Source organism: Spea bombifrons, chromosome 4 (genome assembly GCF_027358695.1).
Source record: "Spea bombifrons isolate aSpeBom1 chromosome 4, aSpeBom1.2.pri, whole genome shotgun sequence".
NCBI classification, from domain to species: domain Eukaryota; kingdom Metazoa; phylum Chordata; class Amphibia; order Anura; family Pelobatidae; genus Spea; species Spea bombifrons.
In genome coordinates, this window is record NC_071090.1 from 2,983,025 (window position 1) to 3,002,622 (window position 19,598).

General features: G+C 44.3%; 1 protein-coding gene across 13 annotated transcripts in view; it reads left to right on the forward strand.

Annotated features, from left to right (window-relative positions):
• DGKI (diacylglycerol kinase iota) overlaps positions 1–19,598 on the forward strand; it is an 80,161-nt gene that overhangs the window by 35,524 nt on the left and 25,039 nt on the right. For 6 of the 13 annotated variants that reach the window (XM_053465279.1, XM_053465281.1, XM_053465270.1 and 3 more), the window contains exons 2-19: positions 1,246–1,354; positions 2,022–2,117; positions 4,350–4,424; positions 5,655–5,711; positions 6,469–6,567; positions 7,209–7,280; positions 9,410–9,526; positions 11,312–11,386; positions 11,660–11,755; positions 11,869–11,951; positions 12,874–12,934; positions 13,522–13,635; positions 14,148–14,285; positions 14,819–14,897; positions 17,175–17,230; positions 18,124–18,186; positions 18,414–18,487; positions 18,946–19,057. In XM_053465279.1, the coding sequence (XP_053321254.1) occupies positions 1,246–1,354; positions 2,022–2,117; positions 4,350–4,424; positions 5,655–5,711; positions 6,469–6,567; positions 7,209–7,280; positions 9,410–9,526; positions 11,312–11,386; positions 11,660–11,755; positions 11,869–11,951; positions 12,874–12,934; positions 13,522–13,635; positions 14,148–14,285; positions 14,819–14,897; positions 17,175–17,230; positions 18,124–18,186; positions 18,414–18,487; positions 18,946–19,057 (1,576 nt within the window). The remainder of the gene's footprint in view (positions 1–1,245; positions 1,355–2,021; positions 2,118–4,349; positions 4,425–5,654; positions 5,712–6,468; positions 6,568–7,208; positions 7,281–9,409; positions 9,527–11,311; positions 11,387–11,659; positions 11,756–11,868; positions 11,952–12,873; positions 12,935–13,521; positions 13,636–14,147; positions 14,286–14,818; positions 14,898–17,174; positions 17,231–18,123; positions 18,187–18,413; positions 18,488–18,945; positions 19,058–19,598) is intronic. The other 7 variants (XM_053465280.1, XM_053465282.1, XM_053465273.1 and 4 more) reach the window with 3 other exon arrangements.

A 19,598-nucleotide genomic window follows, 5' to 3' on the forward strand; every position in this document is an offset into this window, starting at 1 on the left:
CATGAGTTAAAAAGTCCTTTTGTTTCCATGGAAACATCAAATAAGTATATAATTCTGTTTTTGAATGCCAAGTGAAACTATATATATATATTTTTAAAAATGATATCATTGTACCAATAACCTAGAACTTTATAGATAAAAAATGTCTAACCTGTAGATTGACGATGGTGGAATTTAGGCATAGGAGCTAACACTCAGGGGTAACTATCTAGGGCAGTATAATAATGTTATTATTATTTAGGGATCTCTATAGCGCTGTCATATTCCACGGCTCTGTACAACATGTAAACAGAACATAACAAGTTACAGAAGCAAAAGCTGAGGAGGGCCCTGTTCAAAGGAGCTTACAATCTAGATGCAGGTCGGGGTATATAACACAAGAGGTGAACCAACCACAGACCTGTATCCCGGCGTAAAAAACCTGTAATATCATTAAATCCTTATAGATTAAGACGCTATCGTGGGGGGGACGCCTGATAGCAGGAGTGAGGCTCGGGAAGATAAAGCAGAGGCAGGTGGTAGTTTGGTTGATCAGCTTCTCTGAAGAAGTGGGGAATATTTTAAGGACTTGGGGCGAGGAGGGAGACTGATAACCCAAGGTAGGGCATTCCAAATGATTGGGGCAAACCTTGAGACGTCTTGTTTATGAGCGTGAGTGATATCATGAAGAACACTCAGCGGTATCGAGCTAGAAGGGACTTTGGTGGAGTAGTGGTGGAAGCAGCTACTTCCAAAGGTCATAAGAGATACCAATTGGGGCGGTAACTAACTGGATCACCAAGGGTTAATGTCCAGGGGTAAGTTGGGAGGAGGGGAGCTAGGTCCAAACACACACATGGGGGTAAGTAGCTTAGATGTGGGACGTTCTGGAGATGGAGGACACATAGCTGATACAGATGCGTCACGTATGGTGACAGCGGTGGTGACAGCCAGGAGAAACGCTCGTTATCTGATTCACCTCCTTTACATAATTCTGTGAATTTTAATCAGGTTTGTAATCACGGGATTCCCCCGAAAGATAAAGCGGTCACATTACACAGGGAACTCCGGATAATTCGCATCAGAAGACACCAAAGCCCAGCCTGGTCAATGGTCATAGATACAACTTGACATGGGTGGCATCGGTGACACGGAGGGGGCATCAGACGGGGCAGGGGGGGGGGTTGTGAATGGCCCTGGATACAATACTCGTGTTCTAGATCTTGATCTCCATGGTTCTTACTGTCTTTCCCTCTCTCTTTTTAGGAAGGCGATCTCCCGCTCTGGCCTTCAGCATCTGGCTCCTGTGCACTGCCCCAGCCTGACCATCTCCAACGGACCTCTCAAAGAACCTCGCACCACCCTGGACTGGAGTGTACGTGTCTCCCTTACCTCTGCATGCGCAGCTTAAAGCTGGAGCCTTGGGAATAATCCCGGGACTAAAAGCAGCTTTGTACGACTAGCCTTACGTCCCAATTTCAGAATCCGTGTTAAAGCTCAAAACAAAAGTGTGTTTAAGGAACATGCTTAGGTTATATTGTATCGAATCCAACTAAATGGAAACAATTTTAAAAAACAACTACACTGAAACATTGTTTATGGGTATCAAAATATAAGCGGCTCCATATTCATTCATTGCTTGCCTTCATTCATTAACTGCATTCCGCCGTCCGACGTTAGAAGCAGCCAATCAGTGATAGGAAGGAGCTCCCTTTCAAATCAATGGGGGCACTTTCAACGCATTGGGGGAGGGGGTCTTGTTAGACACCCCCTTGCACCATTTGCCGAGCCAGTGCTCGAGCTGATTGACAGTAAGAATAAGGGGGGCTTTGTAAAATTTGCAAAGGGGGGGTCTCAGCTATCATATGTGTTAGAGCGCATCCCTTTGGGCCAAGTAAAAGTTCTGAAGGATGCAGGAATTTGCTGTTCAGGTGTGCTTGCGATGCTCGGCGCTGTCTGATTCCGTGTAGAATACGGCGAATCTCCGTGTTACGTTGTGACGAATGACATCAGATAACCGCCCGACTCTGTCTTCTGTGCAGGAGAACGCTGTCAACGGAGAACACCTTTGGCAAGAAACAAATGTGTCTGGAGATCTATGCTACCTAGGAGAGGAAAACTGCCAAGTCAAATTCTCGGTGGGTACCCGCGCCAAAAAAGTCATTTCATTAAGAAAATAAAAATGTTCCATATACTCTGTTGTTCAAAAGTTTGGGGTCACTCGGCTGTAATATAATCGCAGAAGGGTTTCTAAACGTCAATTAGCCTTTTAAACTTGGGAAACAGGAGTGATGGGAGTAATAAAGGGCCATTGGAGCACAGGAGTGATGGGAGTGATAAAGGGCCATTGGAGCACAGGAGTGATGGGAGTGATAAAGGGCCATTGGAACACAGGAGTGATGGGAGTGATAAAGGGCCATTGGCACACAGGAGTGATGGGAGTGAGAAAGGGCCATTGGCACACAGGAGTGATGGGAGTGATAAAGGGCCATTGGCACACAGGAGTGATGGGAGTGATAAAGGGTCTCTGTACGCCTATGAAGAGATTCCATTAAAAATGAGTCGTTTCCAGCTACAATAGTCATTTACAACATTAACCCCGTCTGCACTGGATTTCTGATCCAGTTCATGTTATTTTAATGGACAAAATCTGCTTTTCTTTCAAAAAGAAGGAAATTTGTGACCCCAATCTTTTAAACGGTAGTGTGAATGCTGTCTGGCATGGAGTTTTAGCTAATCTTGCGATGAATGACTACATTCTGCTAAACACAACACCGTAGATCCCGCTTTATGACTTTGCTTCCACAGAGCTTTTACACAGAGGCCATGCTATAGAGACTCACATCCACCCTGAACTCTAAATAAAGATTCTTAATAGGAAACAAACTTCCTTGAATACGTTTTAATAGAAGGTTGGGAGGTGAGATTAATCTGCAAAAGGGATCACACGAAAAATTAAAGGGACCGTGCAGCAATCAAATGCATTAAAGGGAATATAGATGAATATATATATTGAGCGTCCCTTTAAGTAACCAAACATATTATTACGTTCTAGAATTTCGGAGACGCGGTTCCTCGCTATTTAGCAAACAGAATCCCGCTAATACTAAAAAGACCCCTGGCTAATTTAACCCTAGGCTCGCCGGTCTCCTGAGTATCATATCAGATGTATTTTTGGATGAATCCTGAACCCAGCTGTCCTCTCCACTGTCCCCATTAAGCGTCCCCCTTCTCTTCTCATGCCCTTTATTAAGTGTATGGAATGATTAGCCCCCCGGTACAGAGCGGCACGGGTTTTTTTAGGCTGTTGCCACGGTAACGTGAGTTGCCATGGAGAAGAATTAGTGTGCGCGAGTTCGGTCCTCTCCCTCTAGGGATACGGCCTGCCATTCCGTATCATGTTAGTGGACAGGAGCAGAAAGGCTGGGACGCCGTGTCAACGTGTCCTGTGTCACCAGCTGACCACAGGGAGAAGCGACTACACGTTAAGCCACGCAAGCTGTCTCCTTACAGCAACAAAGTCATCTGCAAGGGGAAAAAACTTTTTTATATTTATTACTATTTCTGGTCTAAGAAACCGCGTTCTTTAATCATTCTAATATAGTACCAGTAAGCCTCATGTCTGCCACTTCACACCAAACTCTTAAAGGGGAACTAATATCAGATTAAATAAAAGTTTTTGAAAATATTGTGTTTTCTTTTTTAAACCAGTTGTAGTTTTTGCCCCATAATATAATGTTTTCAGGCAGCTGCATATCAGCCATTTGTATGATTCTCGCTCTGTTATCTGATCCCCGATCTACTAAACACCCCGACTCCTTATCATACTGCCTGTGGGGAGCAATAGAATGGCTCAGTCTTAACCACTCAGACAGACTCTCTGACTAATGAAAGTCTATGGAGGAACGGACTTCATTAGCATTGCCATAAAGCATCAGCTCAGTGTGGTGTCTGAGCCGGGAAAGTCACTCAAAATATCACATGACTGAGCTTGAAGTGACAGTATACTTAACAATATTTTGAATTCTAATGGGACAGACATCCGGCTCCCGAATCTAAGAGGAGGCCAACGACTGATTAAGGTTTGAGTCTTTACAGCAAGAGAAATGGGCGACTAGACGTGGGCCGAATGGGGCCGACCTGCCAGCAGGTTCTAGGATTCTCCAGGGCTATTAACGCTTTTTCTATGCACACCCCCATCATGCCAAAAACATGCTAGCTTGGTGGATACACGTCGGAAATACAAGAAGTTTTAACAGCTCTGCAGAGCCAAATGTTTCATTTTAAGTAAATATCAACGAATTAGTAAGTTATAGCACAAAATGCCGTACATTTCATACTCTTAACAATTTATTTTCAAACTTTTCCAGAAATCTGCCGTGCGGAGAAAGTGCGCCGCCTGCAAAATAGTGGTTCACGTAGCCTGCATGGAGCAACTAGAAAAGGTAGGAGGCTGCCACCTGCTGGCCAGAGGGGGGAATTTCACTCGGTGTCCCCTTTGAACTATTTCCATGGTAAACTTTCTCTTAATCAGCGCGTAACCTGAGATAAATCCCCCACCAGCGTTAATCAAGACAGTGTTCTTTTTCCAAATCTACACCACCGTTTAGGGTCATTTAGAAATGTCCTTATTTTTGACAGAAACACAAATTTGGCACATTCAAATAACATGAAATGGATCAGAAATCCAGCACAGACGGGGTTAATGCTGTAAATGACTATTGTAGCTGGAAACGGCTGATTTATAATGTAATATCTTCATAGGCATACAGAGGCCCTTTATCACTCCCATCACTCCTGTGTTCCAATGGCCCTTTATCACTCCCATCACTCCTGTGTTCCAATGGCCCTTTATCACTCCCATCACTCCTGTGTTCCAAAGGCCCTTTATCACTCCCATCACTCTTGTGTTCCAATGGCCCTTTATCACTCCCATCACTCCTGTGTCCCAATGGCCCTTTATCACTCCCATCACTCCTGTGTTCCAATGGCCCTTTATCACTCCCATCACTCCTGTGTTCCAACGGCCCTTTATCACTCCCATCACTCCTGTGTTCCAATGGCCCTTTATCACTCCCATCACTCCTGTGTTCCAACGGCCCTTTATCACTCCCATCACTCCTGTGTTCCAAAGGCCCTTTATCACTCCCATCACTCCTGTGTTCCAATGGCCCTTTATCACTCCCATCACTCCTGTGTTCCAACGGCCCTTTATCACTCCCATCACTCCTGTGTTCCAAAGGCCCTTTATCACTCCCATCACTCTTGTGTTCCAATGGCCATTTCTCACTCCCATCACTCCTGTGTTCCAATGGCCCTTTATCACTCCCATCACTCCTGTGTTCCAATGGCCCTTTATCACTCCCATCACTCCTGTGTTCCAACGGCCCTTTATCACTCCCATCACTCTTGTGTTCGTTGATCCAAGTTTAAGTTTAAAAGGCTAATAGATGGTTAGAAAACCCTTTTTGCAATTATGTCACAGCCAACTTTATGCAGTTGGAAACACAGTTGAACGGCTGCTCTGACTAGGATAGGCAGTGCAGGAAAACGTAACCTAAACATGGAAAACAAAAACGGGTTCTTCGCCTTTATGGTTTTATAATTAGAAAAGTTTAATAAGAAACCTGTTATAATTAGATGTCCTAATTTCCATTTCTCTGTTTAAACTCCAGATTAATTTTAGATGCAAGCCTACATTTCGCGACGGAACTTCCAGGGCCCCAAGAGAGGTAAGTGTACACTGACAGCGTTGTCTGCCGGGGGGGGGGATGCGGTGCCAGACTGGGGCGAACCTACATATTTTACAAAGCCGCAGTGATATATATATATATATATATATATATATATATATATATATATACTAAATTGAGCGGAAAACACAAATTAACATTTCTAGCTTTTGACACCCCCCCCAAAAAAAATGATAACATGAGCCCACGTATTAACTTAGAAGTGGGTGAAAAGTTTTGTCTATTTCCATGAGATGGCAGAAAAAGAAAATATTTACCGCCCCATGGAAAAAAATCTTTTTTTTTCCGCATCATGAGCTTCGTTTTCTTCAGTATAAAATTAATTCATCTTCATTTATTATATATATTATATTTATATAATATATATTTATATCATGTTTTATATTATAAGTAATATATATATATATATATATATATATAGCTACATGTGCTGTATGTATTTAATCCACGATCAGGTATTACCGATCCATATGATTCCACAACTGCTTTATTTTCGGATGATCCGCTGTGAAACGCACCGGGGACGCATCATAACGCGGCTGCCACAAACAGACGATTATTATGAATTTATGTAGCAATATTAGGAGCCAGAATTTGATATATATATATTAAAGTTGCGATGGGCTTTTCTGGTCCCGATGATCACTGGCCTACCCCTCAGATCACTTTTGTGTGTAACCAAAGCTGCTGACGACGCATTTCACCCCTGACCCCAGCTCTGATGGTTTTTCTTCAGGTCAGACATTTTTCTTGTTGTTCTAACCAGCAGAATCTGGTGAGACATCACTGGGTGCACCGCAGACGGCAGGAGGGGAAGTGTAAACAGTGTGGGAAGGTAAGACGAATACTATTTCAATTACTGTTATATTAAACGGAACTCCTACCATTTTTTACTAGCCCCAGATTAAAAATATTGCTTTTCTTCTTGTTTTCTTTTTTGCTCCAGTTGTAGTTTTCCCCCATAATATAATGTTTTCAGGCAGCTGCATATCAGCCATTGGTATGAGTTCTCCCTCTGTTATCTGACCCCCAATCTTCTAGACAAACCCCTTGACCCCTTATCATACTGCCTGTGGGGAACAATGGAATCACCCACCCAGACTCTTTGGTTAATGAAAGTCTATGGAGGAACGGACTTCATTATCATTGCCATAAAGCATCAGCTCAGTGTCGGGAAAGTCACCCAAAATATCACATGACTGATGACAATGGTGGCCTCCGGGTCTGCCTGGGTAAGGGCTTTAACCTGGTTCGGTCTTTTGTTTAAATGCCCCGTGCCCCGCAGAGATTTCTTACTGCCATCTAGTGGTGAAAACGTGCTACTGCTCACCGATACATTTCCCTGCATTTTTGCTTAAATTATAGATCCTATATATAGATATTAAACAGGGTCTTTCATTACATTGCCTTTAGCGTCACTCGTTTAGCTGTTGATTTTTTTCCGTCTCCCGTTTCTGCTCTCTCTTTACTTTTCAGGGTTTCCAGCAAAAGTTTTCATTCCACAGTAAGGAGATCGTGGCCATTAGCTGTTCCTGGTGCAAGCAGGCGGTAAGGAAGAGGGATTTTTAATACAGAGATAGCTATCCGTAGTAACAGCGCGGTATTTCCATAGTAACTTGGGACACACACAGAAAGCCTCAGAAAGATTATTCAGATGCTGCTCGGCAGATTATATCCAATAGAGGTTGTCAAGAACTGACCCCCCCCCCCAAAAAATGCCTGTGGAATTAGTGGGGAAACTGGGTAAAACCCCTCGTATCATTAATACGATACGATACGAGAGCACTAATATATATATATATATATATATATATTTATAGATGCAGGGGCATAACTAGAAACCACAGGGCCCCAGTACGTAAATTGCCCCAGGGCCCCCCAACTTCACCAAGCAACATGTGCCACATTTGCCCCTGAACATCTTATCAGTGCAATCTTAGTCCTCAAACAACCTGCCTGTGCCATCTTTGTTCCCAAAACAGCCTGCCTGTGCCATATTTGACTGCAAACAAATTGTCAGTGGCCCCCAAACAGCCTGCATGTGCCACCTTTTATCCCAACAGCTTGCCAGTGCCACAAACAGCTTGTCTGTGTCATATGTGTCCCCCCTGTGCCTTCTTTGCCCCCAAACGATCTGCCTGTGCCATATTTGTCCCCAAACAGCTTGCCAGTGCGCCCAAACAGCCTGCTTGTGCCCCTGCCCACACCACTGCAGGATTTGTGTGTCTCTCCTCCTCTGTGCTGTGTTCAGAATTAAATGATCTGGTCAGACGATCTCTGCACTCTCCGTGCCGCTTACTGCAGGTATCACCTGCATCTAGCGGCTTTAATGTTAACAAAATACCTTTGTGCTAAGGTGCGTTAAGCCCTTCGTACCTTAAAGTGTCTTTTAAAGACAAGAGATACCAAGGCAGTGAAATATTTGGTATTAAAGCAGGATTATTAGTATCAGGTTTCTGGAGATCGGCGAGCCGTACACAGGAGGGGCAAACGCTGCAACCAGGAATTACTCCGAGCCGTGCCGGGTAATGATAGTGTCAGCGCTTACTCGAGTGGGCCATTAGTCATATAAACATGAACACGCGCCGTATATACATTCCCACACAGCCCTCGTTCGCTATAATTATAGGGTTTATTGTAGGTTCCCGCACGCTACAGAAATCCTGCTTCTTAAAGCCATTCTTTAATCTCTACGCACCCCTGAGGATAGTTATTCATTACAGAGCATTTCTGATTTGTGTTGCTTTGTTATGAAAAAATTTGGAATGGTCTGCATCCGTATTTTTTAATGTTTTACAGTGAGGGAATGTATTATCTTTTCCTGTTGTCTTAGCAGCTCTGGACTTTTCACCTTAGAGGGATCACTGGGTGGGAAGTATTCTGCTTATTCTGAAATGTATTTCATTCCACGTTTTGTTAAACACTAAGGTTCAAAAGTTTGGGGTCACTTGGTTTTGAAAGAAAAACAGATTTTTTTCCCATTAAAATAACATGAAATGGATCAGAAATCCAGCGCAGACGGGGTTAATGTTGTAAATGACTATTGTAGCTGGAAACGGCTGATTTTTAATGGAATCTCTTCATATCACTCCCATCACTCCTGTGTTCCAATGGCCCTTTATCACTCCCATCACTCCTGTGTTCCAATGGCCCTTTATCACTCCCATCACTCCTGTTTTCCAATGGCCCTTTATCACTCCCATCACTCCTGTGTTCCAATGGCCCTTTATCACTCCCATCACACCTGTGTTCCAATGGCCCTTTATCACTCCTGTTTTCCAGTGGCCCTTTATCACTCCCATCACACCTGTGTTCCAATGGCCCTTTATCACTCCTGTTTTCCAGTGGCCCTTTATCACTCCCATCACTCCTGTGTTCCAATGGCCCTTTATCACTCCCATCACTCCTGTGTTCCAATGGCCCTTTATCACTCCCATCGCTCCTGTTTTCCAATGGCCCTTTATCACTCCCATCACTCCTGTTTTCCAGTGGCACGTTGTGTTCGCTGATTTAAGTTTAAAAGGATAATTGATGGTTAGAAACCCTTTTGTAATTATGTTATGGCCAGAAATGTCCTTGTTTTCCATGAAAACAGCTGAGTGACCCCATACTTTTGAGAGGTCGCGTGGGTCTCGTCTCGGTGGGTTACGTCCTGACCGCCGGCTTCCTCTTTTCAGTTCCACAACAAGGTGACCTGTTTCCTGTTGCATCACATAGAGGAGCCGTGCTCGCTGGGGGCTCACGCTGCTGTCATAGTCCCTCCAAGCTGGATCATTAAGGTGAAGAAACCTCAGGTAACTGCATGCTACTCTCTGTCTGTGAGGGTCCGATCACCTGCCTCCACCCGCCACGGCAGCGTATGTATGGCCTCGGTGTGTCCGTATCGCATGATCCCCCCACTGGGACTGATTCCTCTGGCTGCTGTGGTCCTATAAATGTTGCCTTGTAGGAAACCCCTTCCTAACACCCACAGCTTGTCGGCTCCTTTGTAGTAACCCGGTGCCCAAACGTTCCTTGATCTTGGCTGTTCTGTTCCGTAGACACAATCCTAATTTAGCCCCAAATCATTAGGAAGAAGAGGGTTAAAACAAGCGGTCATCATCTAAAAGAGAGGATCAGAGGCTAAGATGTAATGCAAGAAGTTTTACCTGATTGAGAGAGTGGTAGATAAGTGGAACAGCCTCCCAGCAGAAGTGGTAGAGGCTAATACAGTAAGGGGATTCAAACATGCATGGGATAGACATACGGCTCCTGAATCTAAGATGAGACCAACGACTGATTAAGGTTTGAGGAGGGGAAGAGAGAGGTAGAGTGAAGAAAGGTGATTATTTTGGTGTAGAAAGTAGGGGAGGTTTAGAATGGAGGATTGGAGGAAAGGCTGGTAAGTAGGAGAGTTGAGGAGTGGAGGAGAGAGTGAGGGTTTGTTGGACTGGGTTTAGACATTGGCATTGGAATGGAAGAAAGAGTTGCGGACAATTAGAGAGTAGAAGGAGGGAGTCGTAACAGAGGAGAGACACGGACATCACCGTGACGGACAGTTACAGCGGAGACAGAGAGACGTTATAGAGAGAAGGTCAGCTCTCAGCAGTGATCACGGCGGGAAACCCTTTAATTACCTTGATTGACCTAGAACGCTCTGGAACACTCCAGAAAGACATTTAGCATGTTAATAAATGAAGGATTCTGGGGATGGATCCATTAACAGCCCACCCCACCCGAGTGCTGAAAACCAAAGGGTTAATTCTTTATACTTTCTCTCAATTGGCAGGGGACATTCTATCACCATAGAAACAGAAGTGACATTTTAACTAATAAATTAACCAGTTTAATCCTAAGAGTTCCAGCGAATCAGTGTCAGAATTCCGAATGACTGCTGGCCACTTATGGGAAAAGTCAGCAGTAACACAAAAGTCTCCTCCTGGGTCGGTGAACGTTTTTTTAAAATAATTTAATGCTTTTATGTAGATGAGGGCGACCACTTTACGAGAACGACAACAATGCTTTCACATGGATTGATGCAACAACGTGCTTGCGCCGTTCCGCATGCCTGTGTCTCGCGGACCCCCTCTTGCTTGCTGTCCTTTTATTGATAAACCCGTATCGGGGGCATTGTGAACTTTTACAACATGGCCAGCATTAACCCTTTCAGGGCCGAGGAAGGGGAATATTGTTGTTTTTTGTTGTTGTTTTGTTAAGATGGTTTTAAAGTATTAAACAGGACATTTTGGGGCCCGATATTCAGATAACCTCTGTAATTTTTCTTCTGCTTTAACCCTTTGGGGGAATTTGCACTGTATATATACAATCTACAGTGTCTTTATGTCTCTTGATCGGGAAGTCCCATGGAAAAAGTATATATTTTTTTCCTGTAGATTCTGGAAAAAGTTGATTTTTTTCTCTTATGGAAAACGCAGTAAGTATACTCGGTGCCGGAGGTGAGCCCCGGCAGACACACGCGATGCGGGTTATAAAGTGTTAAGTTTACTGCTGTAGCAGGGTGGATACACTCCACGCGTGGTTTAGAACAGGTGAAAATGTCCTTTTAAACAGAAGATTTCTCTCTTTTTTTTACTTCACAGGTTAATGCAAAAAATTCCACTAAAAGGAAAAAAAGAACATCATTTAAAAGAAAAGCCAGCAAAAAAGGCTTTGAGGTAGGACTCTGACATTGTCTGCTTGCGTCAGGTGGATGTGGTTATATGTAAAATCTATACGTTTCTGAGCGTGCAGGATCCCATGTTGCGCATGCTCGCTAGTATTTTAATATAATAGGATTCCATGGGATTTAGGAAACAATTGAAGTGCATTCATGTAACAGCCCCCCCTTGTGGCAGAACAGCATAACTGCACGAAGCAACAGCGCCGTGTGTTTGTAACAGGGCGCACGGCAGATCACGAGGACTGATGTTTCTTTTCATCTTCTTCAGGACATTAAAGGCAGAGCCTTTATCATAAAACCTATTTCTTCCCCGCTCATGAAGCCTCTGCTGGTCTTTGTGAACCCAAAAAGTGGAGGGAATCAGGTGAGGGCCGAGCGATGCAAGATAACAAGTTGTTTCATAAAGTGTTCTCAGTAAATACAGTGTATCAAGTGTGAGAACCTTCTGCGTCTAACAGCGCGTCTGTCCATGCACAGGGTACAAAGGTCCTTCAGACATTTATGTGGTTCCTGAATCCGCGACAGGTCTTCGACCTTTCCCAGGAGGGGCCAAAAGAAGCGTAAGTTTCCCAGGATCCACTGAGAGGTGACGTTAGCGAGATACACAGCCTAGTGATTTGAGCTTAAACTGCTGCCAAAAACAATAGGTTCTATTCACTAAAGAAATTGGGTTAACTCTACTGATCAAACTCAACTGAGGTTGCATGCGAGGGCATGCGACTTTACATTTTACATGCTTCAGGCGAGGGCATGCACGTTCAATGAGACCTTGCATGTCTTTGTTTATTAAAATGACACCCCCTCAATAAGCAAATAATAACAATAAAATTAATAATAAAGAAGAAACAGGGGTCCCCAGAACCCCATATCAACCAGGGAGGTGGCTGCCCTCCTCTTTTGCCCACCCTAGGAATTTGGACTCCCATGGGGTATTTAGAAAATATTTTTTATCCTCCTGAGCAGGGAATGAGGCAAGGGGTTATATTTAGGCACTAAATCTCCCCAGATTTATCTGATTTACCCCTGTCCCATATGCACAGCGTGGGGGGAAGAAAGGGGTGCAATCACCTTAACCTTAACCTTGTAGGTTAAAGAATTTGCATGCTGCATGTTTTTAACTTTTTGAGTAAAAAACGCAAAATTGTATTTTCAAGTATATCTGGGAAAATCTGTTGGCTGCGTAAGTCCCTATGACATCATCACATGCAACAGGAAATGAAGCCAGATGCCATGCAACCTGCTCAGGCAGAAGACGCTCTGTAGATGTGTGACATGGCTTCTGCTAGGAGGAAAACTTTTTTTAAAAAAAGCAGAAAACAGTAAAAATCAGTTTTTAGCCCTTCTTTTGCCATCCCACATGTTTAGGACGGAGCTGATTCATAAGTAGGCACTTTATACATAAGTGAAGGAATAAAGGTTGCTAATATAGACAGTTTCTATTATTATTACTATTTTTTAAAAAATATTTATTTTGTATTTCAGATTGGAATTGTATAGAAAAGTGCCAAATCTACGTATTCTTGCCTGTGGTGGTGATGGGACGGTATGATCAGCCTTTATACCTTCAAGCCTTTCACACAATCAATAACGCTGCAAACATAAGAATCAGTACAGAAAGAGAGAGAGAGAGAGAGAGAGAGAGAGAGAGAGCCATCCCGCCAGACTTTTAACCCTTTTTTTTTTGTTGTTTTTAGCTTGAGAATGCCAGTCGCCTGCATCCTGATCACTGCTTGCCGGCAGGCAATGCGGATCGTCCTCAAGAAAGCAGATTGTAACTTCTGACGTACAAGCTGCTTTCTGAAAATGTTGATGATTGGAAAAATAACTCGGGCTTCTTCAACAGAAGCTAAACTTATTTTTGAAGTGTCATGGCAGTCTAAACTGTCTATGTTCCCCATTCCCAAGTGTTCTAGGACCCCCATTCCGACATGCCCACTGTCTTCACCCTTATTCCGCTACCTTTCAGCGTTTCGTCGTTGTGTAATTGGACCTTTCACATGTCTTAACCAATCACTGTGCTTTGATGCTCCCTCTCTCGTTCAATCTCTACGCTGATTGCAGAAGCCGCCTCTGTCCTCCTCACCTTCTGCTTTGTCTCAATTTAAGTTCTTCTCTTCTTCCCATTCGCAGGTAGGCTGGATCCTCTCTGTCTTGGATGAGTTACAACTCAGCCCTCAGCCACCAGTAGCTGTATTACCGCTTGGGACCGGGAACGACCTTGCTCGCACCCTTAACTGGGGAGGGGTAGGTGTCTCTTCTAATTTACAACAGGATCCCTTTGCCAGAGCCCCAACAATTCTAATAATGCCCCCGAAACCTTGACATCCACATATATAGATAGATAGAGATATATTTTTATATATATATATATATATATATGGGTGGTGTATCAGCAGAACATGGCATGCAGGAAACTTTGCTTTTGTGGTCACAAATTGTACCTCAGCCCCCCATCCCATCAAACCTTTAACTTTTGGTGGAATGGGCTGGCTTTCAGGTATAGATAGAACTTTTAATGTCAATCAATTCAGAAAACTATCATTTTAGGTATGGCAGCACTGTATACTCTGGTTACAGTTAGTTGTAATACCCTCAAAGAACACTAGATGTCGCCGTAGGATCTCATATCGAGTCTGAGGCTCCGGAGGTTCTAGTTGCCCAAACTATACGTATTAAGTATCTTCTCGTTAAACCAGTAACGGGGCACGGAGTTGGCTGGACCTTGACTGCCATGCCTATAACTTTTTCCCGGGCAGGGATACACGGACGAACCCGTCTCAAAGATCCTGTGTCACGTCGAAGACGGCACCATCGTGCAGTTAGACCGGTGGAACCTTCACGTGGAACGGAATCCGGACGTGCTGCACGAAGAGATAGATGATGGAACACATAAGGTCAGAGGTCAGATGCTCTGCCCGCGAATCTAGGGGTTTAAGATGCACCAATAATGATGTGTGCCTGGCTCTGAGACATGCAGATATACATTGTGTATTTTTTAGTATATATATTTATTATTTTATTTATTTTTATTATATTTATTTATAAATAACCAAAATAATAGTCCAACCAGAATTTATTGCTTATGGAATGTCATTTTTGTGAAATCCTTCTGAAACCTCCAGAACTATGTATACAATATCCAGTCTTCATGACCTACCTACCCAAATCCAGGAATTATATATATATTATTATTCTTCTTATTATTATCTTTTATTTATATAGCGCAACAATTCACAATTTATATGGAATAAAAGGTGTGCCTTTCCATTGTGATAAATTATATCCCTGTAATATATTTGAAACTGATTTTTAAAGTTGGACCGAGATTTGAAACCTAAGAAGTTTTTCTTGCACCTTCTGGCATTTAAATAGTTATTCCCCCCCCCGGCTTTAATCACCAATTACTGAAAATTCCCCTTTCTTGCAGCTTCCACTAAATGTGTTCAATAACTACTTCAGTTTGGGGTTCGATGCACACGTAACGCTGGAGTTCCATGAATCCAGAGGTAAGCAAAGGCCAACGAATACGTGTCAGACCTGTCCACATATAGCTCAATAGTATATAGTATAGTCTTGGGGCAGATCCAAGTTGGGTTCATTAGAACCTCACAGGGCGACACGCAGAGGCACCGGGGTAATTATATTTCATGTAAAGAAATCCTGACGCTCTGGTAGGGGAAACAAATTGTGCAAATAGCATTTATATGAACACATTAACACTACCGCTCAAAGGTTTGGGGTCACCGCGAAATGTAAAAGAAAAGCACATTTCCCCATTAAACTCCTGGGTTCCAATGGCCCTTTATCACTCCCATCACTCCTGTGTTCCAATGGCCCTTTATCACTCCCATCACTCCTGTGTTTCAATGGCCCTTTATCACTCCCATCACTCCTGTGTCCCAATGGCCCTTTATCACTCCCATCACTCCTGTGTTCCAATGGCCCTTTATCACTCCCATCACTCCTGTGTTCCAATGGCCCTTTATCACTCCCATCACTCCTGTGTCCCAATGGCCCTTTATCACTCCCATCACTCCTGTGTCCCAATGGCCCTTTATCACTCCCATCACTCCTGTGTTCCAATGGCACGTTGTGTTCGCTGATCCAAGTTTAAGTTTTTAGGCTAATTGATGGTTAGAAAACCCTTTTGTAATTATGTTACAGCCAGAAATCTCCTTGTTTTCCATGAAAACCGCTGGGTGACCCCAAACTTTGGAACGGCCGTGTGTAGATATATTAGAAGCAGAGCTCTAGCAGTCACCTTACCTTCCTGTTCACAAAGTCTGCATGGTTATTCCTCCCCATTAGGTTATCTCTAGCGTTGCTCCCTTTAAATCCAGCTTCTGCCGAATCCTCCTAGATGATGGCTCTTTTACCTGCGAACAGAAAATAGGTTTATTTCATCGAAATCAACATAAAACGCGCATTGGTTCCCCCTAATTTGCTTAGAAGTTTTATTTGGAAGTATTTCTTTGAATGTAACGAGTTTCCGGCGTGATTTATTGTTCCTCGCAGACCTCGAGCCCCTTCCTAATATTAGCCGTCAGACTCGCATCCCTCTCGAGGGTTACAAATACATTATTTTTTCGAAAACACCGTATTCAATCTATCATCTGCTTATTTATATGCTGATGGCCTCATAATTACTTTGCAAGCAAAAAAGACGGATTTAAGCGGCACTTACAATGAGTGAAAGGAAAAAAAAACAACGTAACGGGAAAATAAATGAGGGGAGATTGGAAATCCCTGAAACGCAGAGGAGCCGGTCTGTTCCATTATAATACCGTCCTCAGCTCACTCTTATGTCGCATCAACACTTTGCTTTCCAGTCTGGTTTGTACTGGAGGTATATATAATATATATATATATATATATATATATATAGATATACCGTAATGGGCTATTAAAAGGGTAATACCGTATTGTCCTGATGATAGGTTGCTGCCTATAATCAGGGTTTAGATATTCAGGATGGCGAGTGGTTTGTTTTTGCCTCTCCTGCGCTGTCTCCGCTTCTTCTTGTTCTTCTGTCTTCTTTCTTCGTCCGCTTCTCCCCTGGAATCAGCTCCGTTGACCAGGCCTCCCGGAGCACTTCCGCAAAAGGGCGGAGTCTCCGCGCAAACACTCTCCTCCCCCTGATTGGATGAACGGGGGGGGGAGGCTGTCCCTGCGGTCTACGCTGTGGCTCCGCCCTTTTGCGGAAGGTCTCAGAGAAGCCAGAATAATGCAGATGGATTCGCGGAGAGAGGTCCAGAAAAGCTTCTGTTTCTCTGTGAATCCTTCTGCGTTATTCTGGCTTGTTGGAGTAGTTCCGCAAAAGGGCGGAGTCACTGCGGAGGCCCCGCCCCTTTGAAGAAGCACTTTGGGAGGCCTGGTCAATGGAGCTGATACCAGGAAGAATGGACAAAGAAAGAAGACAGAAGAACAAGAAGAGGCAAGAGAAGAAGTGGAAAAGGAGACCGGACACGGAGAAGGTAGCAAGACATTGAGACAGAGTGTGAGAGAGAGAGATTGTGAAAGAGTGAGTGAAAAAAAATGTAAACAAATTAATTTCTTTTAAAAGGCACCAAACTAAAGGGGGGGGGTATAATTGGGACAATATGGTATTTGAGTCTCCAGTTTAAACTACTTTGAAAGTTCCTAGGTACACGTGTGAGCTCCGTGAGTCATGCACCGCGGTGTAATTAATCCAATATTTATTCCGTAAGATAAATTCCATTATATCTCCCGCTTTGGCAGAGACTTGGATCGATTTCAGTAAAATGTTCTCTTTCTGATTGCAGAAGCAAATCCAGAGAAATTCAACAGTCGGTTTCGTAATAAGATGTTCTATGCAGGGGTAAGTGCTACAGAACCCTGCGAGACCCTCATACCCGGCCAACCCGGAGGAAAGAGGGGCACAAAAGAGGAAAGAGGGGCATAGGGAGAGGAAAGAGGGGCATGGGGAGAGTTAAGAGGGGCATAGGCGGAGGAAAGAGGGGCATTGAGGAGGAAAGAGGGGCATTGAGGAGGAAAGATAAAGGTGGATCTGTCCTTCCTTCACAGGTTGATCAGATTGAAGCTTCTGTCCCTTAGTATATTTCTCGCCACATCATCCCGTGAAAGCACCTTAAGTCTAAAATAAAAAAATTAAAGCACAATAAAAATCCCCACCAGCCTGTGTTGGACGGTCTGGGGGGTTACGTAGAATGACCCCATGTATCTGCAAGGGGGGCACCAAATACATTTAAAGGGATCTCTCAGCTGTTGCGGTGCATGTGATGGTAGAGCGTCCCTTTAAATTGCCACCATAACTACTGATCTAGTAGTGAGCGGGGTAAATTCCCTGGGGGGCTTTCGACTGTCCATCCTTTCCCAGTAAATCCCTTTTGGCAGACTGCGGTGGAGGAAGCGGCTCCCTGATTTATTGCCGGTTACTTGGCACCGGATAGGTGATTTATAGTAAATTAGCAGAGGGGGATTTGCTGTATGATCTTTATTGCCGGTGCGGTAAACATGACCATAAACATTCCGGGACGGCACAGAAGTCCCCGACGTGCTTTCTGTCCTCGGGAACATCACAAACCTTCCAGTTATTAAAACAGACCGCTTTCCCCAACAACAAGACGATTTATCAGCCGGTAGAAGGCGTTTCGGGTATTCCGTCCGTTAACCCTTGCGGCGCTCGGAGATACTGGATGCATCCGCGCGGCGCGAAGCCCCCTTCTCACCGATATGTGATATATTTTGCAGGCTGCTTTCTCTGACTTTTTGCAAAGAAGCTCCAGAGATTTATCCAAACACGTGAAGGTCGTGGTGAGTATCGGACAACATTCTTGGGGGTCTTTCCCTTTATTCGTATACAGGGGCCGCACGCGGTCTTATCTCACATCCCCATTGCATTACATAAAGGTGTGCAAATCAGGGCGCCTTCGTTGAGGGTTGTGGCTAGCGGAAGTAGTTGTTTTTGCATATTGTCGGGTTAATTATACTATTTCAGCGTCTCCGCTACCCCTCCTTGTAAATGTCTTTCTATCTCGCAGTGTGACGGCACCGACCTGACTCCCAAGATCCAGGAACTCAAATTTCAGTGCATTGTCTTCTTAAACATCCCCAGGTAGGTGGCTGCGCGGCGGAGATAACGATTTCCATTTGGAGAAACGGGCCGGCGGATTTATTGGCTGCCTCTGTATTGCGTCCCTCGGGCATCTCTTTGTTTTGAAAAATATATATATATTGATATTGCGCGTAATATTTTTTGTAAGGAAAGCTCAGATCGGGGAGTTTTGTGCCTCGCGTCTCCAGCTACGAAGCAAGAAAATTGTAACCTGATTCTTCTTCTCGCTCCCCGCGTTCTCTGGAGCTCGGTGTCCAGGGCCGCAGCATTTTGTAAGATGAAGGAGGCTTTATTGCATTGTACAGCGCTGTGGAATAGGATGGCGCTATATAAAACAATAAATAATACATAACCGAGAGAAGCTTCTTCTGCGGGCTCTGTGAGAGACGAGTTGCCCCCGCTTCATCCCATTTGCTGCCCCTCGCTCTGTAATGACTTGTATCCATTCTTGACCGCAGGTACTGTGCTGGCACAATCCCCTGGGGCAATCCAAGTGACCACAGAGACTTCGAACCTCAACGCCACGATGACGGTTATATTGAGGTCATCGGTTTCACAATGGCCTCGCTGGTGAGTCCGTTATACACTTCGATATATATCTTCTCCACCAACCACTTCCGTGTCCCCACCGCTCTGCTTCTTCCACTTCTTCATTCTTCTTGCTGCTCCCAGTGATCCGTTCTCTTTCTCCATAGTCCCGTCTCCATTATTCTGGCCATATAGGAGTGCTTCAGGGCGGATCCTCGGCACGCTTCACAGGGACAGCCCCTCCCTCATTCCTCCAATCAGGGGAGAGGCTGTCAGTGTGGTGCGCGCAGAGGCTCAGCCCTGATACTGAAGCGCTCCGGGAGCCCAGGGTAATGCAGAGGATCACTGGGAGAAGCGGATTGCCGGAGAAAAAGGAAGAATGAAGAAGAGGAGAACAGGGAGACATTGAGAGTGTGTGAGGGGTGATAGAGAGTGCGTAAAACTAAATTCAAAAGAAAATGTTAAGCTTCCCGCTTCGTTTTCATTTGGAGGCCCTCCGAATGTGCTCAGAATGGGAGTTCCAGTGAGCATGTGCAAGAAGTGTACTGGAGTATGCTCCTTGCTTTCAGTAGAAACGGCTGGG